General features: G+C 38.1%; 1 protein-coding gene across 1 annotated transcript in view; it reads left to right on the forward strand.

Annotated features, from left to right (window-relative positions):
• The window catches only part of LOC134211150 (potassium voltage-gated channel protein Shab-like), a 593,106-nt gene that overhangs the window by 457,641 nt on the left and 111,998 nt on the right, over positions 1–23,467 (forward strand). Inside the window, 1 exon segment of the mRNA XM_062687792.1 lies at positions 13,490–14,333. Coding sequence (XP_062543776.1) covers positions 13,490–14,333 — 844 coding nt within the window.

Consider the following 23,467-nt stretch of genomic DNA (forward strand, 5'->3'; position numbering starts at 1 on the left):
TTGTTGGATATTGATACCATTCCCTCTTCACACTCACTTCCTAGCAGTGAAAACTGAAAATGGTTAGCAGCAACAATCAAGAATAAAGTAAACAAAAGACCTCTCTTCTCATTGCACACGCAGCCCGCACTGACAGTCTATTCGAATGATCATCAGCTTCAGCCCGCTGTTGGCAAACCGAGTTTGCTAAGCTACTCTTGCTTTGTCGTTCTGACTGAAAGGCACCGTCATAGGCAAAGAGGAGCAGAGAAAAATACAAAACAAAAGAATCACACTCAGCAGGCATTGTTGATAAATTGCACCACTGACAGGAGAATATTTGTTGAGCATTATCGCTTTTCCCAGCCCAAACTTATTTAGGTTCATAACAATAATTTTGATTTTTTTTACTAGTAATTTACTCAAAAATATTCATTACAAACTCTACTACTAGCACTTCATAAGTACGATGCAAGAAGATACGACAATTGGTCAAGAAATGATTTCTCTACTGAGCTTTTTATTAGAAAATTAGCTGTTTCAGATAATGTATATTTATGCATCTAGATGGTTTTCTTTAATCCTCTTGGTTTTTCGGAATTCTTCAATCAATCATGATGGAGAGTATTCAAAACCCTGAGACTTAATGGCAAATATAAATAAGTCACAATGGTTGATTTAAGTTACAAAATAACACGCTTCAACACTATTTGAAGGCAATTTTGAACCATTCCTTGCCTTACCTATGATGCACTGGTTATCTTAAAAATGAATTATTGTTTAAATAGGTTTGTTAAGATTAGGAGAAGGACTTCTTTGCAGAACCTTTTATTCTGTCTCCTACCTCCAGCTTGTCCCTATAAAACGATTTCTTGGGAAATTAATAAAAATCATTATATTTATATAATTCCATCTTTTTTCTCAGCTTTGCATGTTGTTCGGACATTTTTTATATGACTTATGTTCGTTCATTATAGAGGGTCTAAATAGCGGGATCTTGTCATGATGCTCTTTAGAAAAAAAAAACCCAGATTAATACACCTAGCGGTGATGGTGCCTTTCTCGACCTTCGTAAAATGTTTTTGCTTGAAAGTAGATGAGCTAGTAGCTAAGACATTTTTTTTCCTTTTCCAATCTTTTTGATGTACATACCCCTGTTGTATTTTACCCAGTTATATATTTTAAGGATATCACATTTGGATGTTTGTTAAACTGAAGCTCTGACTACACAAAAAGAAAATGAAAATGTCATTCCCATCAAGCGAGCGGAGGGCAATATTTGTTATGATATAAATCTCGTGGCCGTTCTTCTGCCAAACTCCCGTATGAAGAGGGAGGGAAGTGTATCAGTGTGGAAGCATCCGATAGTTCGTTTTCGGAGAGAAATTATAGCCTTTCGGTACAACTTTGTAGCACAAGAAAGGCAAAAAGTATTTTGGCCATATTTTCTAAGGTAATAGTCGAAGCTGGTCAATTTTCAATAGAAAATAATAGAATAGGATTCCGCGTCCAATGCAATTTGTTATGAGTAAATCGATTGAGGGTAAGTGCATTAAAAATGATCTAGACTTTTTTACGCGCTTTTTTATAACATAAAGAATTTTGGCCATAATTTTTGTGCCCATAGTCCGATCTTCCAAATTTTCAATAGAAAACAAAACGACAGGATCCTGCGTCGAATGGAATTTGTTGCAAGTAAATCGGTTGAGGATAAGTACCAAAAAAGTGAGCTAAACTTTTTGCACTTTTGGTGCGCGCACACACATACATACACACACAGAGACATCATCTCAGTTCATCGAGCTGAGTCGATTGGTATATAACACTATGGGTCTCCAGGTCTTCTGTAAAAGTTTGGTTTTGGAGCGAACATATAGCCTTTTTGTATACTTTAGCATTAGCATTAGCATTAGCATTAGCATTGTTACGGTGTAATTCGTAGATTGGACACTAGTGATACTCATGTTTTACTTTTGAGATCCTTATCTAGAATGCTATCAGAAATCAAGAAGGGGAGTGGTCCTTGATTCCAGTCTTAAACAAAAATAACAAAAGCATGAGGATTACTACTCCTGGCCACGCCCATCTTCACCGTAACTAGGGAGAGGAGGGAAGTGTTGATGTAGTACTTACTTAACGAGAGGCCACCGACTTAGCGACACCCTCATAAGTACCACGGAGTTGGATAATGAGGAAGGGAATCGTTGGGTCAGGATTTGCCTGTAGCTGGCAATGTAACCGTGGTAGATCTTACCCCGTAACACACCACGCAAAGGTGTCTACCCAGCATTACGGGTCACCTTTTTGTATACTTTGTAAACAAAAGACAAAAATGGTGTTTCGGCCATAACTTCTGATCCCATATTTCGATCTGGCCAAATTTCAATAGGAAACAATGGGATAGGAATCTGCGTCGAATGCAACTTGTTGCGTGTAAATCGATCAAGGTTAGGTGTCCGAAAAATAGGTTACATTTTTCTTTTCTGATTTTTCTATTAAAAAAGGTGGTTTGGCCATAACTTCCGATCCCATAGTCCGACCTGGCAAATTTTCAATAGGAAACAATGGGAAAGGATTCTGCGTCGAATGCAATTTGTTGCGAGCAAATCGGTTGAGGATAAGTGCCCGAAAAATGAGTGACATTTTTTACGCGATATTTACGTATAAATTTGTATTTTGGCCATAACTTTCAATCCCATAGTCCGACGTGGCAAATTTTCAATAGGAAACAATGGGAAAGGATTCTGCGTCAAATGCAATTTGTTGCGAGCAAATCGGTTGAGGATAAGTGCCCGAAAAATGAGTGACATTTTTTGCGTCGTTTTGTGCGCGCACACACACACACATACACACAGACATCACCTCAATTCGTCGAACTGAGTCGATTGGTATATAACACTATGGGTCTCCGGGCCTTCTATAAAAAGTTTGTTTTTGGAGCGATCATATAGCCTTTACCGTATACTTAGTATACGAGAAAGGCAACAAGGTGGTTTGGCCATAACTTCCGATCCCAGAGTCCGACCTGGTCAATTTTCAATAGGAAACAATGGGAAAGGATTCTGCGTCGAATGCAATTTGTTGCGAGCAAATCGGTTGAGGATAAGTGCCCGAAAAATGAGTGACATTTTTTACGCGATATTTACGTATAAATTTGTATTTTGGCCATAACTTCCGATCTCATAGTCCTACCTGGCCAATTTTCCATAGGAAACAATGGGAAAGGGTCTGCGTCGAATGCAATTTGTTGCGAGCAAATCTGTTTAGGATAAGTGCCCGAAAAATGAGTGACAATTTTTACGCGATATTTACGTATAAATTTGTATTTTGGCCATAATTTCCGATCCCATAGTCCGACGTGGCCAATTTCCAATAGGAAACAATGGGAAAGGATTCTGCGTCAAATGCAATTTGTTCCGAGCAAATCGGTTGAGGATAAGTGCCCGAAAAATGAGTGACATTTTTTACGCGATATTTACGTATAAATTTGTATTTTGGCCATAACTTCCGATCCCATAGTCCGACCTGGCCAATTTTCAATAGGAAACAATGGGAAAGGGTTCTGCGTCGAATGCAATTTGTTGCGAGCAAATCGGTTGAGGATAAGTGCCCGAAAAATGAGTGACATTTTTTACGCGATATTTACGTATAAATTTGTATTTTGGCCATAACTTCCGATCCCATAGTCCGACCTAGCCAATTTTCAATAGGAAACAATGGGAAAGGATTCTGCGTCGAATGCAATTTGTTGCGAGCAAATCTGTTGAGGATAAGTGCCCGAAAAATGAGTGACATTTTTTACGCGATATTTACGTATAAATTTGTATTTTGGCCATAACTTTCAATCTCATAGTCCGACGTGGCCAATTTTCAATAGGAAACAATGGGAAAGGATTCTGCGTCGAATGCAATTTGTTGCGAGCAAATCTGTTGAGGATAAGTGCCCGAAAAATGAGTGACATTTTTTACGCGATATTTACGTATAAATTTGTATTTTGGCCATAACTTTCGATCCCATAGTCCGACCTGGTCAATTTTCAATAGGAAACAATGGGAAAGGATTCTGCGTCGAATGCAATTTGTTGCGAGCAAATCGGTTGAGAATAAGTGCCCGAAAAATGAGTGACATTTTTTACGCGATATTTACGTATAAATTTGTATTTTGGCCATAACTTCCAATCCCATAGTCCGACGTGGCCAATTTTCAATAGGAAACAATGGGAAAGGATTCTGCGTCGAATGCAATTTGTTGCGAGCAAATCGGTTGAGGATAAGTGCCCGAAAAATGAGTGACATTTTTTACGTGATTTTTACGTATAAATTTGTATTTTGGCCATAACTTCCGATCCCATAGTCCGACCTGGCCAATTTTCAATAGGAAACAATGGGAAAGGATTCTGCGTCAAATGCAATTTGTTGCGAGCAAATCGGTTGAGGATAAGTGCCTAAAAAATGAGTGACATTTTTTGCGTCGTTTTGTGCGCACACACACACACACACACACACACACACACACACACACACAGACATCACCTCAATTCGTCGAACTGAGTCGATTGGTATATAACACTATGGGTCTCCGGGCCTTCTATAAAAAGTTTGTTTTTGGAGCGATCATATAGCCTTTACCGTATACTTAGTATACGAGAAAGGCAAAAAAAGCAAGAACTATATCGAAACTGATACTACATTTCTTTTCAATAATAATTCAATAAAGTAATTTGACGTGCACTTATGCAGGTTACGGGGAGTGCTACAATACACCGTGATCAATAAGTTTGGATACACTTTCGAAATGCAATTAAATTACGCAAAAAAAAAATTATTCTTTATTACGCAGGTACGCAAGTAATTACAGTCCATGTTTATCGTGTATTTTGTATAGGTGTTTGTGGAAGTTTTACTTCTTTACGACAACAATTTCAAAAAGATCATTAAATATTCCATTAGGTCAGAGTCCAAGCTCATTCAGATTTGACCATTTTGTCGAATTTCTAAAGAGGGCAGAATGGCCTCTTAGTTCTCCTGACTAGAGATATACGCCGGTCCAAAAACCGTAGGCGGCGACGTTTGTTAAAATTTTTGTCGGCGGCGGCGACTTTTTCGACGTCAGGCCGAAAGTTATTTTAGTCAAAGTCATGACAGAAGTTTTATGTCAAATCCTGCCGTTACCGTTGCCTTTCCGTTCTATTGCATTCAGAGCCTAACGGTAACATCTTTTAAATTCCGCTGGAAGAAACTGATGAACTTCCCCAGAATTTTTTTAAAAACTCAACTTGAACTACTTCGAAGTTTCCAGTATTCGTTGGAACTTTCAAGAAAAGCTTTAATTGTAACAAATTTTTAAAAGAAAATCTTTTGAATGTTCATGGAAAATTCCTGATGAGTTTCTGTTGAATATTCTTTGAAGTTCACACTGAAAATGCTTCGGAATATCCACGGAAGCTTCACGAAGAACTGTCTTGAATACTTACGAAAAATTTTCCGGAATTTCCAAAATTCTTAAGAGTTTTCGCGACAAATTGTAAAAAAAAGTAAATTTCAATAAAAATTGGTTTTCACTGAAAGATTTTTCGGAATTTCCAAATGAAACTCATTGGAATTTGCACGGATTTTTTACATTTAATGAAAAACTCTCCGGAATTCCCACTGGGAATATTCCAGAATTTCCACTAAAATTCTTCATAATTTCAATGTAATTTATTCTTAATTTTCACGGAAAACTGTTCAGCATTCCTACGTAAAATTATTCGTAATTTTAAAGAATTTATTTTGATTTCTACGGGAAATTCTTTTTACTAACCATAAAAAAATCGTTGAAAATTCTAAGGTAAATTATAGAAAAAGAGAAGGCTCGTTCGGCAGAAAATCATTCATTCGACAGAAAACTATTTAGTCGAATAAAACGATAAGCCGAATGTCATCTAGACGTTTGCATTTGGCTGAAATGAACGTTTGGGCAAAATAGTTATTCATCGAAAACGGTTTGGCCAAAAGCTGCATTTGGCCAAAGTAACATACGACCGATCTGATAATGTTTCCGGAATGGTCGTTTGAAAGAAAAGACCATTTGGCAGAAAATGCCAAGGCTTTTGCCAAACGACTCTTGCGGTCAAATGACCACCATTTCGGCAAATGGTATTTTCGGTCAAATGTCTATTTGGCCTATTTTTCAAACGACTTTTTTAGCCAAATGTCCAGTTCGAATGTATGAAAATTTCGGCAGTATGTCCATTTCGGCTAAATGACATTTTCGGCCATCTGGGTTTTGGCCCAATGATTTGTTTGGCTAAATAACGTTTTTGGCCAAACACTTTTCGGTATTTTGGCCTTTGGCCTTCCCGTCGTTTGGCCGAAAGTCACATGGCGAAAAACGCCGAATAACGCATAAAGCCGAAAGTCATCTGGCCTAAATCGATTTGGCCGAATTTAATATTTGTCCGAAACGGTTATTAAGCCGAGAATGTCATGTGGCCGAAAGCGACAAACAGCCAAAAGGGGTATTCGGCCGAACTGGTAATGTGATTGAAAAAGTGTTTTGCACTAACAGGTCAGCGGCGTGGAAAAATTTGAACGGCGGCGCGCCTATGCAAAAATGTCGGTGGCGGCGGTGTGCCAAAAACTGCCGGGAGCGGCGGCACACACTATTTATATTGAACGACTACACAATCCAAGGATGTTAACGATCATTCAGTAATTTGCGTTCGATCATTTAGTAGTTTGTCAATAACACATTCCAGAAGCTGAATTTCAAAATATGTTGTATGGTGGACTTCTAGTGCGAAGTTTTTTATACAACTTAGCCTAATGGCTCATTATTAGAATTCAACTAATAACGGAGTTAGAGCGCTAGTTGCAGTAGCTTAAACTAAATGATTGGAATTTTGTTATCATTTAGTCTAAGTTACTGAAACTATAGCTATAACTCCGTTACTAGTGGAATTCAAACAACGAACCATTAGGCAGAGTTGTAGAAAAACCTGCGCACTAGAAGTCCACCATACAACATATTTTGAAATTCAGCTTCTGGAATATGTTTTTGACAAAGATATTTCAAATCATAAGCTGTCGAGAATCTACATAAACAGTAAATTAAAAAAGAGCCAGGTGTCAGTGTGTACGTAACATCTGCGTTATTACATAGCACTTTGAAATTGTACCCGAGCTTATTGATCGTGGTGTAGATCTAATGGCTGGTCACAGTGACACACCCTAACAGGTAAAAATGTTCGTATTCTTCAAGAAATTTGATCAATTTTTTTAAAGTTCCGTAGAATACTGTTTGTTATCTCTTAGAATCTATTTCAAGAATAATTAGGAATCCAAAAATTCAAGATCTACCTTGAGAGCTACGGTCAAGGAATACTCTGATTCTGATAATCAGCGGAGCCTGCCGATTTAGCCAGTGGAGTAACATTTTGTTTCGAAATTAATGAAAAATTTACTCTACCGCATTCTGAGGTATCAATTTAAAAAAAATCTAAGGATCACCTCTCGACATTTGGCTTCTCATTAATGAATGCCACTTAAAAAAAATGTCATGTGGTCTTAATTGCCCACATCCACATAGCAAAATTTTATATATTTTTTCGCAATGGCGATTAAAGCAGAATAACTGTTCTAGTTTTGAACAAAGTTAGATATTCTTAAGGGTGGCTTAAAGTCAATATTTTGTATGGGTCGCCCTCTTTATGCATACTATTTGATGCCCTGACTGATGCTCTGGACAAAATTTTATCCAAATCGGCCAACAGTTAGATGGTATTAAAATTTAAAACTATTTGCATGCTGAAAGCGACAAAAAGTCAAGAATTTATTCGCCGAAGCTATGTGCACTTTACTGAGGTGTGGTCTGATTAAAATTGCTTCGGCAAAACGCCAATATCTTCGCCAGACAAACTCTATTCTTCTCGGTGCTTTCAGCATTCGAATGTCATTTAAATTTTGTAGGTGCTTGATACACTGCGCGAAAAAAGTATAAGAAAACGAGTCAATTGGCCAGAAATCCGTTGATCATGACCGTACCCAGAGTCTATCATTTGGAAGGTAAAGTATACGTGAAGTGCTGCTAAATTGATACGAATGTATCGTGTTTCGTATTCTAGGCTAATAGTTCAAAATAGACTAATTTTTTTTCGCAGGAAATTATTATAAGGACAGGAAACAGTATTAAGACAAAATACTCAACAAAAACGATGTTTATTAAATAAAATTCAAATTGATTAATTAGAGTCACTCCACCGCTGTTTTAATGACTTCCGTCATTCATCTCAGCATAAAATTTATGTAGATTTCAATTAATTTTTGTTGCATTGATCTATTCTTCGGCGATAGCAGTTCGGAGTTGAAGAACGGGGTCGAACATACCTTCATTTTTTAAATCTTTTCGAGAAAATAAGCCCCACACATTCTCTGTTAGATTAAGATGTGAGCCACATGTCAGCAATTTCGTTACAGGAATGTTACTTTTTAGTAGAATCGATTTTGTGCTACGCGCAGCATAACATTTTAGGTAACGTAACATTTTAGGTTTTATGATTCACTACAAGAGTTTTTGAATCCTACTACAATAAAACCCTAGTCAAGGTAGTTGCTTCTTCATCACTTGCACCAAAACCTCTTGAAGAGCAGTATCTGCCTAGTTGAACCACCCTTAAAATCGTTTTGAAGAGTAAGACTTCAAGATCAGAATATGACAAAACATGAACTCGAACTCGTCATTGGAAACCTTTCGAAACCGTTTTAACTGTTTTTTTTATAACTGTTTCCTGTCCGTATAATAATTTCCAGAAAAAAATAGTCTATTTTTAATTATTAGTCTACAATGCAAAACACGTTACGTTCGCGTGGTGTACAAAAATATTACAGCATCATATAACCTATCCTAACCTAACAAAACTGGAATTCTACTCAATTGGTCTACAAAGTTCACTGCTGCTGGTATCAAACCGAAATCAACCCAGCATGTCCATACAAGTCCCTCATGTCCTTGCGTATTTTGGGCAGTCCAAATTAGTTTAATGCAGATATTCTAGACTCTCCAAATTGTTGTGGAGCTCAGATCAATTGGTCTACAAGAGCAGCTACGTCTGGTATGCAATGGAAATCAACCCAGTATGTCCATGTCAGCCCTTAGAGCCCTTGTATATTATATGCAAACTAAATTAGATTCATGCAGATGTTCTGGGTTCTCCTAATTGTACTGAAGTTCTGATCAATTCGTTCACCTATTTAACTAACTTTGATATACAGCTGAAATCAATTCAGCATATCCATATATTTTCCTAGAGCCTTTGCACATTATTTGCTGTTTTTGCTACTTTAATCCAGACGTTCTAGGTTCATCAAATTGTTCTGGAATTCATATCAATTAGTTTACAAGGTCAACACCTTCTGGTATCCAACCGAAAGCAACCCAGCATGCCAAACAAACGGTGTTGGGAAAATACAGTAGAACACAATGATTGTCCAAATATTTATATATTTTACCCGATTAAATTTCGTGCTCCGCACACATTAAGATAGTATGCCAAAAAATGTACGCCAACATTGTAACACTATTTTTCTTCATACGCAGACTGTTTGTTTGTAGCTGCTTGAGAGTCTCGTGTCGTTCAACCACACAGCATTTGCATAAACTTTCTTTTTCCAACTCGTGTGTAGCGCCGATTTTGGTTTGATACCAGGGTTTGATTTTGGTTTGAAATTAGGCAAAATTGACCTGCTAGATCCAATGATCTAAACTCCAGAACAAATTGGAGAACCTAGAACATCTGCATTAAACATTAATCATCTGCAGAACACCAGATAAAGTGGATAAGACAACCGTGAAAGTATTGTGAAAATCGCTTAGAAGACGCCAGGGAACCTGCTGTTTGAAATCATGATTCTAATGATTTCTTGATTGCAGTATTTGACATGGTAACCAAGAACATGTTGGTCCCAACATGCAATTAGGTTCAAGTTTCCCACAATACAAGTTCCATATAAATGTTTGCACACTTGTTCTTTTATTTAATAAAACGGATGAGATGAAATTTGCGTAAAAAGTTTAGTCACAAATGTACCATGCGTCTCCATATGCTGAACAGTTTTCACAATCCCCAACTATCGTTTCCCCTAAGAGGCTCATTTTTGCCTGAAAAACAAATCAGATATCGTAATAACTCAGATTATCGTAATAACTCAGTATTTTAACACCGTTTAAGCGATGATCCCGTTCATACTTTGTGACCAAATAATCTCGGAATTCACCCAATCAAACAACAAACTTTATTTCTGATCGTGTCGTCCAGTGTAACCAATAAGATAAGCTTTGACACACCTGCATTGAACAATGCAATATCTTGATAGCCACTTGATAAACAACAGCAGTTATTAGGGTGTCCAATTACCCCCATCACCCCTACAGATGAAAAACTGTTCACCATTTTCCCAAGCATTTTTTTAAATTAATGTGAATATTTTAATAATTCATTCATATTTGGTAACTTTTCAAGTATTCTTATAGCGTTAAGCAATTTTTCCCCTTCGTTGATTTTAAACGCATATATACGGTTCAGCTTTACGAAGCCGAAAACTTTTGCTTACATCTGTAATACCATTTTGAATCTTGATTACACATTAATGTCAGTGTTTTTAATTATCGACTGCAATTATAGTGGTTTTATGGACGAGACTTTCTTAGTCAGTCAATAATTTCCCTTGAAAATGACCAAATACATTCGGCCCAAACGTCGGATAATCCCAAGATTAAGCTATTTGGATTATTCTAAGACTAAGTAAGCCACACACCCATAAAACAATTAATGTTAGAGTTGGGGAACTAAGAGAATAAGCGGTTCAGTCGAGATTTACAATAAAAAAAATCTTTTTTTCCCATATATAACTATCATGAAAATATTTATGTTGAAACCAAAGTTTTTTAATGCATTAAATTGTACTGTATTTTTTCAATATAACACTTGGTAAATTATTTAAGCCAAATTCAATGCATTCATACTCCTCATTAAACTTATTTTAAGCTCATAGTGCCTGCTGTAGAATTGGATCATTTTATTTTCCCATACTTTGAGACTACTCACCGAAAAGAGAGAATATAAGACTCGCTTCTTATCTAAGTTAGTAAAATTCCGCATTCCCATTCCCAGTAGCGTTTATTTTTTTTTATCAGGAAAACCTTAGTCGTATGCGTATGGTGTATGGTTGATTTATTAAATGCTTGTCGTCTAGAAAGAAAATGCAAATCATAGTGATCAACGCATAGTAGACAAATATAAGAATAGTAAAGCGTTCACTGCACAGTTCTTACGCAAAGCAAAGGCTAGAAAAAATGTATAATCTTTTTCTGACGATTTGGTTGTTTCGTTTCGTTTTCTGTTTCCCATTCATTTTCGATACTTTCATGAAAGTGTTTCAGTTATATGCACATAATGAAATTCAAACCATATGATCTAATCAGTTTTTGTCTCTCTCTTGTGACGTCCATTGTCTGCTAACATCAATAATGCAGAACCTAAACGCAAAATAAAATGCCATATTGCATTGCCAAGTGATCGTCGTACGTGTCCGTTCAATGTAATGTGTGTTTATTATTTTTGTAATCGTGATTGTCAGAATATTTGCCGAAAGAATCGTGTTTTTTCGCGCTTCAAAACTGATGTGCCGCCACGTGATTGCAAGGCTAGACGCAAAGATTGCATATTGAGAGTATTGGCAACAACACTAGTCTCTTATACTTAAAAAAATACAATGCTTCACTTATAGAGTTGCCAATGTCCTCTTTATGGATCTTTCGCTCCAAACAAACAGCGCACAATTGCTACAAAAATAATAACATCAACGCAATGAATTAGAACATGTTTTCCGTTTTCTTATCCGTATTTAATTCGATTAGCACGACTGCAGACCCTTGCGAAAAAAAATTCTTGACGGTTGACAACTATACAGCCTCCTGTATTCTAGAACAACAAAAAATGAGAATGTGTCGTTTCCTATACCTCAACCTCCCCGGAAATCATCCCTCTCAGATGTATTCCAATCCCCAAACATGGCAGATCAATGTAACACTACACTTCCACGAATTGTCCCTTATCCCATGGTGTGTATCAAGCAAAATGTTGTTTTATCGAAAAATCTTTTGCAATAAATCAGTGTGAGCTAATAATGTAAGTGTCGCTGTACTAACCAGAAAAAGAGTCCCAGTGTGCGCTTTTTGTCCCTCTTTTCAAACCACAACAAAGTAACCAAAAGCCATCATGGATAGAGAGAACAGATGTGGCGCCATTCGAGCTTCATGAAACGGCCTGCTTTACTACGCGCTTTTTCGAACGTCAACTTTCAGAGCTTGCCGCCATCTCCTGATGGCGGGCCCTTCCTCGAACAGCTCATTATCTATCACCACAAACACCACTATTTCCCCCTAAACAAAAAAAAACTAACTTTCTCGTTCATAAACTTTTCTCGAACTTTCCCCCTTCTTTCCTACTCGTCACAAATCAAACCGCGGATGAGTGTGCGTGTAAAACAAAAAACCAAAAGAAAATCTATCGGAAAAATACACACAGTAAATTTTCCTCAATAAATCTCGAAAACACACTTGTGTCTCTGACGAACAAAAACCTCTTTCAACTCTGGAAGCCTTCTGGAAAGCGCACAAAACAGGAAAAACAACGATCTTGGCTCCTGGCCTCCTCCCGCTTCGGTGGGGTGTCGACGGCCGGGCAGGCAATCTCGTAGAGAGACCTTTCATGTCGCGAATCGCTCGTTTGGCCGATTTATTTTCTTCTTTTGGGGTAAACTGAAATGAACGCGCTCCACATGCTGGCGGTGTGTTCTTTATTATTTTAATTTTATGAAGTTACTTTCCGCAATGACTCGGGATGGGATGTTTCGAGTGTTTGCTTGCTTTTCCTGTGGGTTTATGACCCAAAGTAATAGCAACGCTATCGACTGGAAGTATCGTATTACTGTGTCTTTTTGCGAGGGTTCGATATGGTCAGAGTAGATGGTGAATGTTATATTAAGTTGATAAGTTAATCAATTTGGTTTAAAAAAAACACGTAAATTAAATATTCTTTAGTAGAAAATATGTTCTCAATGATATCCTTGTAGTTGAAAAAAATCAGTAGCATTAACAAATTGTGCGCACTTTTTTCCATTACCAAGAAAGCTCAATCAAAGAAGTTTCATACTTTAGTCTAGTGATTTGAGTCAAACTATTGCCATGTAAATGTAACGTTCAACTCAAAGCATTCTCTTAAAATCTACACTGACCTTAGATGCTACAGGGAATTTTGTTAAAATCCCCGTAGTATTACATTTCGGACCACACCAATGACCGAAAAAGTAATTTAGTGAAATTAAATTCCAAGCCAAAGAAGAAAACAAATCCACCAATGCGATTTATAATTGATCATAGTTCAATATATTGCTCTTGTAAAAAAAATACGCGAAAAGGAACTGCTCTCTCTAGTTTTTCCGTTTCTGTTGCCTATCTCTCTAATTGCAGGTAATTGCCGTGATATCTATTCTCTTCATAGTATTATCTACGATAGCTTTGACACTCAATACATTACCGTCCCTGCAATCCGAACATAACGGCACCTCCCAGGACAATCCTGAACTAGCGATGGTTGAAGCGGTGTGCATCACCTGGTTCACGCTCGAATACGTCCTGCGGTTTAGCGCCTCGCCGGACAAGTGGAAATTTTTCAAAGGTGGACTCAATATAATCGATCTGTTTGCTATTCTGCCCTACTTTGTGTCCTTGTTCCTGTTGGAGACCAACAAGAACGCCACGGACCAGTTCCAGGATGTGCGCCGGGTGGTGCAAGTCTTTCGCATCATGCGCATCCTGCGAATCCTCAAGCTGGCCCGACATTCAACGGGCCTGCAGTCGCTTGGCTTCACGCTGAGAAATTCCTACAAGGAGCTGGGTCTGCTAATGTTGTTCCTGGCAATGGGCGTACTCATCTTTTCGTCCCTGGCATATTTTGCTGAAAAAGACGAGCCTCAGACCAAGTTTGTATCTATACCCGAAACATTTTGGTGGGCGGGAATCACCATGACCACGGTTGGCTACGGGGACATCTACCCCACTACTCCGCTTGGAAAAGTGATTGGTACCGTGTGTTGCATATGCGGCGTACTGGTAATCGCATTGCCCATTCCTATCATCGTTAACAATTTCGCTGAGTTTTACAAGAATCAGATGCGGCGGGAGAAGGCCCTGAAGCGGCGCGAAGCCCTCGATCGGGCCAAGCGCGAAGGGAGCATCGTCAGCTTTCACCATATCAATCTGCGCGATGCCTTCGCCAAGAGTATGGACCTGATAGACGTCATCGTTGATACCGGTGAGTAACTGAATTCTTTTCTACACATCTATTAACAGTTGATATATTTAGAGTATGAACCTATAGAACTAAACACTTGCCATTATATGTTAGACTAAACTCACATTTTTTGTGAACAACACCACAATGCATGTTGTTAAGGCTAGAACTCATACAAAAACACACAAGCTTTGAAAATTAGTTTTTTGAAACATATCACGTATCGCTTATTCAGATATCACAAATGAAGACTGTATAGTTACACAAACAATGTTAAACAATTACACTACTTATAAATAACGCCGGAAGCCTTCATTACAATAACCTTAGTTTTCCGAATAAATTTGATTTATTAATTTAATTGGAAGAACGCACGCAACCATATAGAGACTACCATTTTAAGATGAAGCCTCACCAATTAAGTCCTGTTTTTCATTAATGTATTTTATGTGAAAGTAATTTGTCCTTTTTTGTATTTTTGCTGGTGTATTTTCATTGTCATAATATTTTCTATTTTTTCAAATTTTTGTTTTATCGTTATGTCAAATATATCAAGTGTATACAACAAAGCGACTAGTAAAAATAAACGAAAAATATTTCATAATAATAGAAGTATAACTAACTGTTATGATACACATTTCGTAAATTGTAATATTACGGTTGGATATACAGAAAACAAAGGAAACAAACGACTAACTGTAACAACTAAATATAAAAATTGTACCCTGTAGTTAAAAATATGTTTTTTAGGATTTTATATTTTTATTTGAAAAGAACTTAAAGTGGCTTAAAATGCAATTTTGTAACAAAAATCGAGAAGATCACGTTTGTCGTATCGTAGGAAAAACTAAGTACAAAAAAGATAGTAGATATTGAACAGCAATATGTTAGCATGCATAATAACAGAAATGAACAATGTGGAAGAGCTCTAATCATTAGTTAGTGTAGCGAATAACTAATAACAGGAAAATTAATGCAATCTCGTGAAATTTGAGACTTGAATAATGGGAGAATATCAAAGTATTCAACCGCAAATACGATGGTGTTGCCCAATAGTTAGTGCAATAATGCAATAGTTTATGTCTATGTTAGTTAGCACTCTGAAGGATAACTACAATATTGCGTTCAATGTTTTTCGTAAGTGATGAAGTAATGATTTCCAGGTAGCTAGTGAACCAGTCAGAGGTTTAAAATATCGCAAGTAAAGAAAATAATAATATTTACGTTAAGCATCTTCGCCCCAATGCATTACAACTGCATCGACACAATGCCATATGTTGATACCGGTTGCATGACCACGAATGTTTCTACTCACGAGTGTATTCAACCTATCCAAATAATTATCAAATCAGGTATTGTTTATAAGTCTGAAAAGATCGACTCAATTCCTTCCCTTGTTTCTTCTCCGTCGACAAAAGGAAAACAACGAACCTAATTGTCAACCGTTTTGTAAAACTCCCACAGATAATAGGCCACAGAATTAGGTTGAATTACATCCAGCCCAAGTGCAGTCACGGGTAAATTTTAATCTTGGTAATTTCTCCTGCCGCTTTTGTTTCACAATGAATGGGCTTGCATTGCATTGGGGACCACGGGGGAGACAACATTGTCACGTAATATGCGCATGCCACACGAAACACCGATTTACCGCAAGTGAAATACTACACCGCAAAACTGGTCGCGATGGTTCAAGCATTTTCACCTGTGAAAAGCTGGTCGTTATGTGGTAACGTATGGAATAATTGCAGGTGCTAATTCAGTTAGTTATAATTTAGTGATGGGTACTTTCTCAGGGGTGCAGTAACGTAATGCGCACTCATATGCGGTTATAGTAATTACTTGAGGATGGTGAGAAATGTTCTATTGTTTTTGGTTTCCAAAGTGGTATTTTGAAATCATTTGAAAGTATTGCACTTCATGTGCGAAACCGAAAAAGTAAAAACAACAATTTAAGTTGATATGTAAGGAAACGATAATAATCAGGGTTTGTACTTTTCGTTTCGATGAGACCAAAGCAAGTAATTTCAGGGCCAAGTGAGAATCCCTTGTGTTGTTTTTTGGTGTTGAACATCCTTTACCCATCATTCTTTTATCTTGAACTGGTCTTGGAAGATAAACGAAAATCATGACTATTGGATAAAATCCTTTTGTCGTTGCACCACAAAACTATGGCCCAGGATATAGATTTACGCGGAAAGATACATGCTATGCCAAAACCATATTTGAAAAAAAAAATGCCTAAATCAGCCAACTTAAGAGCAACAGAAATTTTTTTTAGCAAGATTTAATGGAATAAACTGCACTATAACTTTGCAGAGCATTGCATATCAGTAGTTCGCAAAATAAAAAAAAATCTTATTTGTTTATATTTATTTATATTTGTTTATATAAAATGCATCTTTTTGCATAAAACTATATCCTGGACCGTAGTGCACTGTTTCGTTTCACTAATTCTTCGCAAGAATTACAATAGATTTTTTTTTAAATATATGGCAGCGACGGGATTCATACCCAGAACTTTGAGGACAATCCTCACGGAATCCAAATTTAAAAGTACTCGCGTTTTCAAAGGTACGCCATTCGATACGGAAGCAACGCACAAATGTAATTTGTATTATTTCAGTTTTGCTGCGTCGCAGCATGATTGAAATAATGAAAATGACAGTCGGCGAAGGGTCCGCAAGTCTTCCTCTACTTGATTGATCCACCTTGCTCGCTGTGCATATCGTCCTCTTGTTCCCGTCGGATCGTTATCGAGAACCATTTTCACCGGATTACTATCCGACATTCTGGCTACATGCCCGGCCCACCGCAGTCTTCCGATTTTTACAGTGTGAACGATGGATGATTCTCCCAACAGCTGATGCAACTCGTGGTTCATTCGTCTCCTCTACGTACTGTCCGCTATCTGTACCCCACCATAGATGGCACACGGCACTTTCCTTCCGAAAACTCCCAATGCGCGTTGGTTCTCCACGAGCATCGTCCAGGCCTCGTGTCCGTAGAGAACTACCGGTCCAATAAGCGTTTTGTAGATAGTCAGTTTGGTACGGCGGCGAACTCTATTCGATCGGAACGTTTTGCGGAGTCCAAAATACCTGCGATTTCCTGCCATGATGCGTTTCCGAATTTCTCTGCTGGTTTCGTTATCGGAGGTCACCAGTGATCCCATTTACACGAAATGTTCAAACACCTCGATTTCGTCACCATCAATACAAACTCGTGGTGAATGGCTTACGTTGTCCTCTCTTGAGCCTCTTCCTATCTTGTCGTCGTCGGCGTGTTTATGACTAGTCCAATCTGTTTAGCTTCGCTTTTCAGTCTGATGTAGGCTTCATCCATCTTCTCAAAATTACGTGCCATAATATCTATGTCTTCGGCGAAACCATATAACTGGACGGACTTCGTAAAAATCGTACCACTCGTGCCAATCCATGACCTTCGTATTATTCTCTCCAAAGCGATGTTGAATAACAGATACGAAAGACCATCACCTTGTCGTAACCCGCTGCGCGTTTCAAAGGGACTCGAGGATGCCCCTGAAACTCGAACTACATTACCCGATCCATCGTTGCCATGATCAACCGTATCAGTTAATCCGGAAATCCGTGTTCATGCATTAGCTGCCATAGCTGGTCTCGATCGATTGTATCATATGCGACTTTGAAGTTGGTGAATAGATTATGTGTAGGCATGTTGTATTCGCGGTATTTCTGCAATACCTGGTCCGTGGTAGAGCGTTCGCCCATTAAACCCGCCTGTTACTGTCCCACGAACTCTCTTGCAATTGGTGTTAGTCGGCGGCATAAAATTTGGAAGAGCACCTTTTAGGCGGCGTTCAGCAATGTGGTTGCGCGGTAGTTGCTACAGCCCAGTTAATCGCCCTTTTTGTAGATGGGACACACGACACCTTCCATCTACTCCTGCGGCAGAACCTCAGCCTCCCGAACCTTGGTAATAGCCCAGTGCAGCGCTCTAGCCACTGCCTCACCACCATGTTTAAACAGCTCTCCTGGTAGTTGGTCAACTTCAAGGGTTTGCCGGCCGATCTCCTCCAGGGTTTTTTGGAGTTTCGGAGACGGAAAGCGTAAGTCCTGCGCACGTGCTCTTGCGAATTACCACTACATGGAAGAATCGCCTCGTTTACGTAGTGCTAGCCAACCTCATCGTTGGAAGATATTGACTTTGTATGTCGGGCAGTCTGACTTGGCGGCGCGGCGCGGAGGAGCATTACAAAATTTTGTATGATCCTCCAGATCAGTTCTCTGTGGTCTTAATCTAATTGAAGAAGAAGTCATTTACTATTTGCATTTTTTAGACTAATTCGTCCTTTAGAAAGAGAATTTATAGTATACATCGTTAGGCATGTATGGGATTTCCATCGATTGTTTTTCGGCGAGTAAAAACAACACATTGATTTGCCAGACTGTTCGGACGTTTCGGTCGATTCACTGGCCTTCAGCTACCTTCTGCAGACAAATCTTCCGGTCACTTATTAACTAATAGACAGTAGGGAGGTTCAAAAAATCGATTTTGCTCCACAGTGCTCATCTGATTCTTTACCATGTTCTGAGTGTCCTCTGAATATTTGAGCTCATTTGGATTAAAACTGATTTAGCACAAGCCGTTTCAAGTTTGCATGCAAATTAGTATGGGGAAATTTATTTTTTCATTATACTGTTAATGACGCTTCCCCATCAAGCGCATGTTAAAAGAAAACCTACATAGCTAAACGTGACCTTGATGTGCTGCAAGAATGGTGCCAAATTAACGGCATGAATATAAATGCCGGGAAAGGTAGGATTATATCGTTTACCCGATCACGTTCCCCATTGTTGCAAGAATATACAATGGCTTCACAAGCATTACAGCGTGTAAATTCCACCAAGGATCTTGGAATTGTCATTGACATCAAAGTGAACTTTAACGAACATATCGCCACTATCACCTCTAAGGCTTTTGCGTTACTCGGGTTGACAAAGAGGATTGCTAAATCGTTTACCGACATTCACGCTCTCAAATCGGTATATTGCGCCATAGTCCGTAGCGTGCTAGAATACGCGGTGCAAGTTTGGGCACCGTATCACCGGACGCAGGAGGACCGAGCGAGTACAACGATCCTTCGTCCGGTATGCTTTAAGAAACCTGCCGTGGAATGATCGGGTTAGACTCCCTCCGTATGAAAACCGGTGCAAGTTAATAGGACTCAGTACCCTGACCTCGAGGCGTGTATTTCTACAGAGGATTTTCTGTTTTGACCTGGTGAGGAATGTGATTGACTGTGAACACTTATTGAGACAAGTAAATTTTTACGCTCCACACCTTTCTCTACGACGCCGTACACTGCTCTATATCCCCTCACATCGTACCTTATATAGCCATCATAATCCACTGCTTAGTTGCTGCAGACATTTTAATGACGTGAGCGACTGTTTCGATTTTATTATTAGTAAGACTACGTTTAAAAATAGGTTAAGGTTACTACTTTAAGTTACAGTCTGTGCAACCATTATATGTTGAAGACGGTGGACAAATAAATAAATAAATAAATAAATATCTAACAGTCATGAATTCAAATGTTTAACCTCAACCACCGTTTTTTTAACCTATAAAATCTATATTATCTTTTTTCCTCTTCATTCTTCCTTTTCCCTTATTCCTTCTATCTCCTTTTTTCATTTACTTTATATGAGTGTTTTTTAATTAGCCTTCTTCCTTCATCTTTCTTCATTCTTCTTCTCCCTTTTTTCTTCTTCGTTCTTCCATCTCTATCTTGCTTCTTAATTCTCCTTTCTTCCTTTTTCCTTCTTCCTTCTCCGACTTCCTTCTTCCTTTTTATTCTTTCTATTTTCAATTCGTTCTTCCTCCTATCTTATTCTTTCTTTTTTTTCTTTTTGCTTCCTTTCTATTTCCTCCCTAATATTCTCTCTTCCTTCTTCCTTCTTCTTGCTTTCTCTTCTAGTTTCATATATCTTCCTTCTTTCTTCTCACATCGGCATCGACATTTCAAAAGGGCGAAACTACTTTTGTAAACAATAGCATCTTCCGTCACTGGTGAGCTAATTTGGGCTCAGCAATGCAATCCAGCATCATTGAGTGAAAAAAAAGAAGTCGTTGCTTCCATCATCAGTGGGGTTGGATTGCGCGGGTGGGCCCAAATTAGCCAGCCAGCGACGGAAAAAGCCTTTTGTTTACAAAAGCTGTTACACCCTTTTAAAATGCTGTTGCCGACATCTTCGTTTTTCTTCTCATTACGCACTTTTCATGTCGCACTTCACACATTTGGTATAGAAACAAATTTCAACACGTTCGGCCAAACGCCATTCGGTCCCCACATCCGTCCCTAGCATCACACATGTTCCACATAGGTTACCCTAACGCATATGTCACTGGATTCAGTCACAATCAAGTTGTTGCAACCAATGTTGTCTGACTTGTATTGCTCGGGGTCCATCATTGCTCATTGGGTCAAGGGGAGATGCTATAGCAAGACAAAATGCTTTGGATCTTAGGAGATTAGGGTGTCTCAAATTAGTATGGGAAAAACTTTTTTCAATTTTTTTGATTGGCCCTCTTATTCGGTTCTATTTTATGCCCTGATGCTCTGGACAAAATTTCAGCCAAGTCGGTCAACGTTTGGGCGGTGCTAAACTCGTTGGAAGTTTAAATGCAAAACTGTATGCAGAAACATCTAAAAACAGTGAATGGCAGTTGGACGACACGACTTACGATGAAGAAATATGATACTCATTGAGATCTTGAAGAATTTTATACAAAATGTTATGCAGAAAACCGCGAGAAGATTAGAGTTTGCTCGACTAAGTTATAAGCATTTCTCTGAAGTGGGGTTCGAGCAAATTTCGTTTCTTTTACCTTTGAAAAGAAATAAATTCACCCCTACAACACTCCAGTAAAATGCTAATATCTTTGCCTAATAAACTCTAATCTTCTCGCGGTTTTCAGCATAACATTCTTTATTAAATTCTACAAGAACTGAATGAGCATCATGGTTCTTGGTCGTAAATTGTGCCGTCCAACTGCAAATCACTGTTTTTGGATGTTTCTGTATACATTTTTTCATATGAACTTCCAACGAGTTTAGCACCGCCAAAACGTTGACCGATTTGCCTGAAATTTTGTCCAGAGCATCAGGGCATCAAATAGAACCGAATAAGAGGGCGGCCCATCAATAAATTTGAAAAAGTGTTTTTTGAGCCACCCTTTAGGAGATGTATCTTGGGAAGAGTGTCGTATTTAAAAATATTAGTTTGTGCAACTAGTTGCAAAAAGATGATTTTTTCAGCACGAGTTGTACGTTTATCCAACGAGGCTTGCCGATGATCATTCATGCCAATAAGTTATGTTGCGGCAGAGAACAATCGGATTCCATGTTATGGTGCCACATTGCATAGCTCGACAAGTCATGAAGCGATAGATGGACTTGCCTTTGGAAAATTTTGATGTCATGTCCGTCAAACTACTTCATTTATTACGAGACGCAGAAAATACACTATTAAATAATTTTGATCACTGACCCAAGCTAATTCACCAAAATGTAGTCATGTAACTACTGTCCTAATGTTGGTTTTTCATTATAGAACCCAAATGAGTGCTATAATAAATATTATGCAGTTCATTTGAGTTGCATAACCCAAGTAACAATTTCCATGCTTCTTAGATTTATTCAATTCTTATAATGGATTTAAAATAGCAATCCCCATAGCTAGTTGCACAGTTTTATAGTCGCTCTTATTGCTATCAATAAACCTCTTATAAATATGCTGAAAAAGCTTCAAACGTCAAACGCCTATTGATCTTATGAGCACCTCTACGGTTGTGATTGAGAGCGTTATAAATCCTATTTTTAAAGCTCGGATAAAGCCATAATTTTTGGTCGTAATGTGGTCAAATGAATAGCCCCAATAAGAATATTTGCATTGCAAAGAGTTTAATACGGTTTGTAATAAGAACAGCAATTTTTCATCGAAATTTATGATGGCCATGTTGAAAAAAGTAGAGGCATTTTCAAGTCAATGATATTTATCACTGGAATTTATGACTTGACGATTTTTTCAGCACGTAATCAACTTTTTTGGCAATTGATTTGCACTAAAAATATATTGAGGTGGAAACTCAATACAATCAGTGAAGATTTACGATATTGCTGTTATATTTTTTTCAAATTTATTGCCCTAAACTACAATATAGTAAGAGCGCGTGGTAAGCAATCTAATTTTTTCATCAGCTTTCACCATAAAATCGAAAGCGCACCTCATTTTAATAAAAGTACAATGAACAACAATCCTGTAAAAATATTATTTTGTATCAACTCTCATCATTATTCTCATCAACAATTTATTTTGTTATTATTACTCAAAGATTTATTTCTCTTTTTTCAAAGCAACTTATTTGACAGCTGCCGCAGCCAAATTCCCTTTTTTGCGGATGGTTCAAAAAGGGTTTATAAATACTCTTATAATAGGTTTATAGCGGTCATCCTGAGAGGGCCACTTGGCCATATCTTACTCTTATAGTGGTCATCAAAAGGTTTTCGTGTAAAAGTGGGTTTTATTGGTCGATCTTATAATTTAATCTTGAAAACATCTCCTAGAGCAGAATAAAACTTGAAATGTTACTTTTTTTTTTTTACCCGCCGCTCTCCCCCACACCAAAAAACTCAAAATTTTTGGTAAAAAGAACTCTGGAGCTTCCTGGTAATGGACGCAACTAGCTCTTGGGAATGGACATTAAAGCACCCATTTCGTTGGTATGGGAAGATAGACCCTTTTATCATTCAAAGACGAACTGTAAACTAGGTATTAGGATCAGCGATATTTTTTATGTTACATCACAGAGCTTTGGTGCCTTCCGCAAAGTATTAGAACGTAGGGGAAGAAGGGGCAATATGCCCTAGCTAAACAAAGACTGCTTTAATTTCTTAGCTGTAACGATTTTCATGGGTATTTTTACCTCATGCAACAGTTAAACAATATAGTTAGCTGATGCCATTTAAAAATTGTAGAAAATCTCAATCATATTGATAATATTCACATTTCAAAAAAGTGGTTGCCGGAAAACTCATGAGGCAAAACGCCTTCAAGCTGGCAGCTCTTTGGGAACAACGCACCACGCGTCGGCGAATCAGCATTCTAGTA

Source organism: Armigeres subalbatus, chromosome 2 (assembly GCF_024139115.2).
Source record: "Armigeres subalbatus isolate Guangzhou_Male chromosome 2, GZ_Asu_2, whole genome shotgun sequence".
Lineage (NCBI taxonomy): Eukaryota > Metazoa > Arthropoda > Insecta > Diptera > Culicidae > Armigeres > Armigeres subalbatus.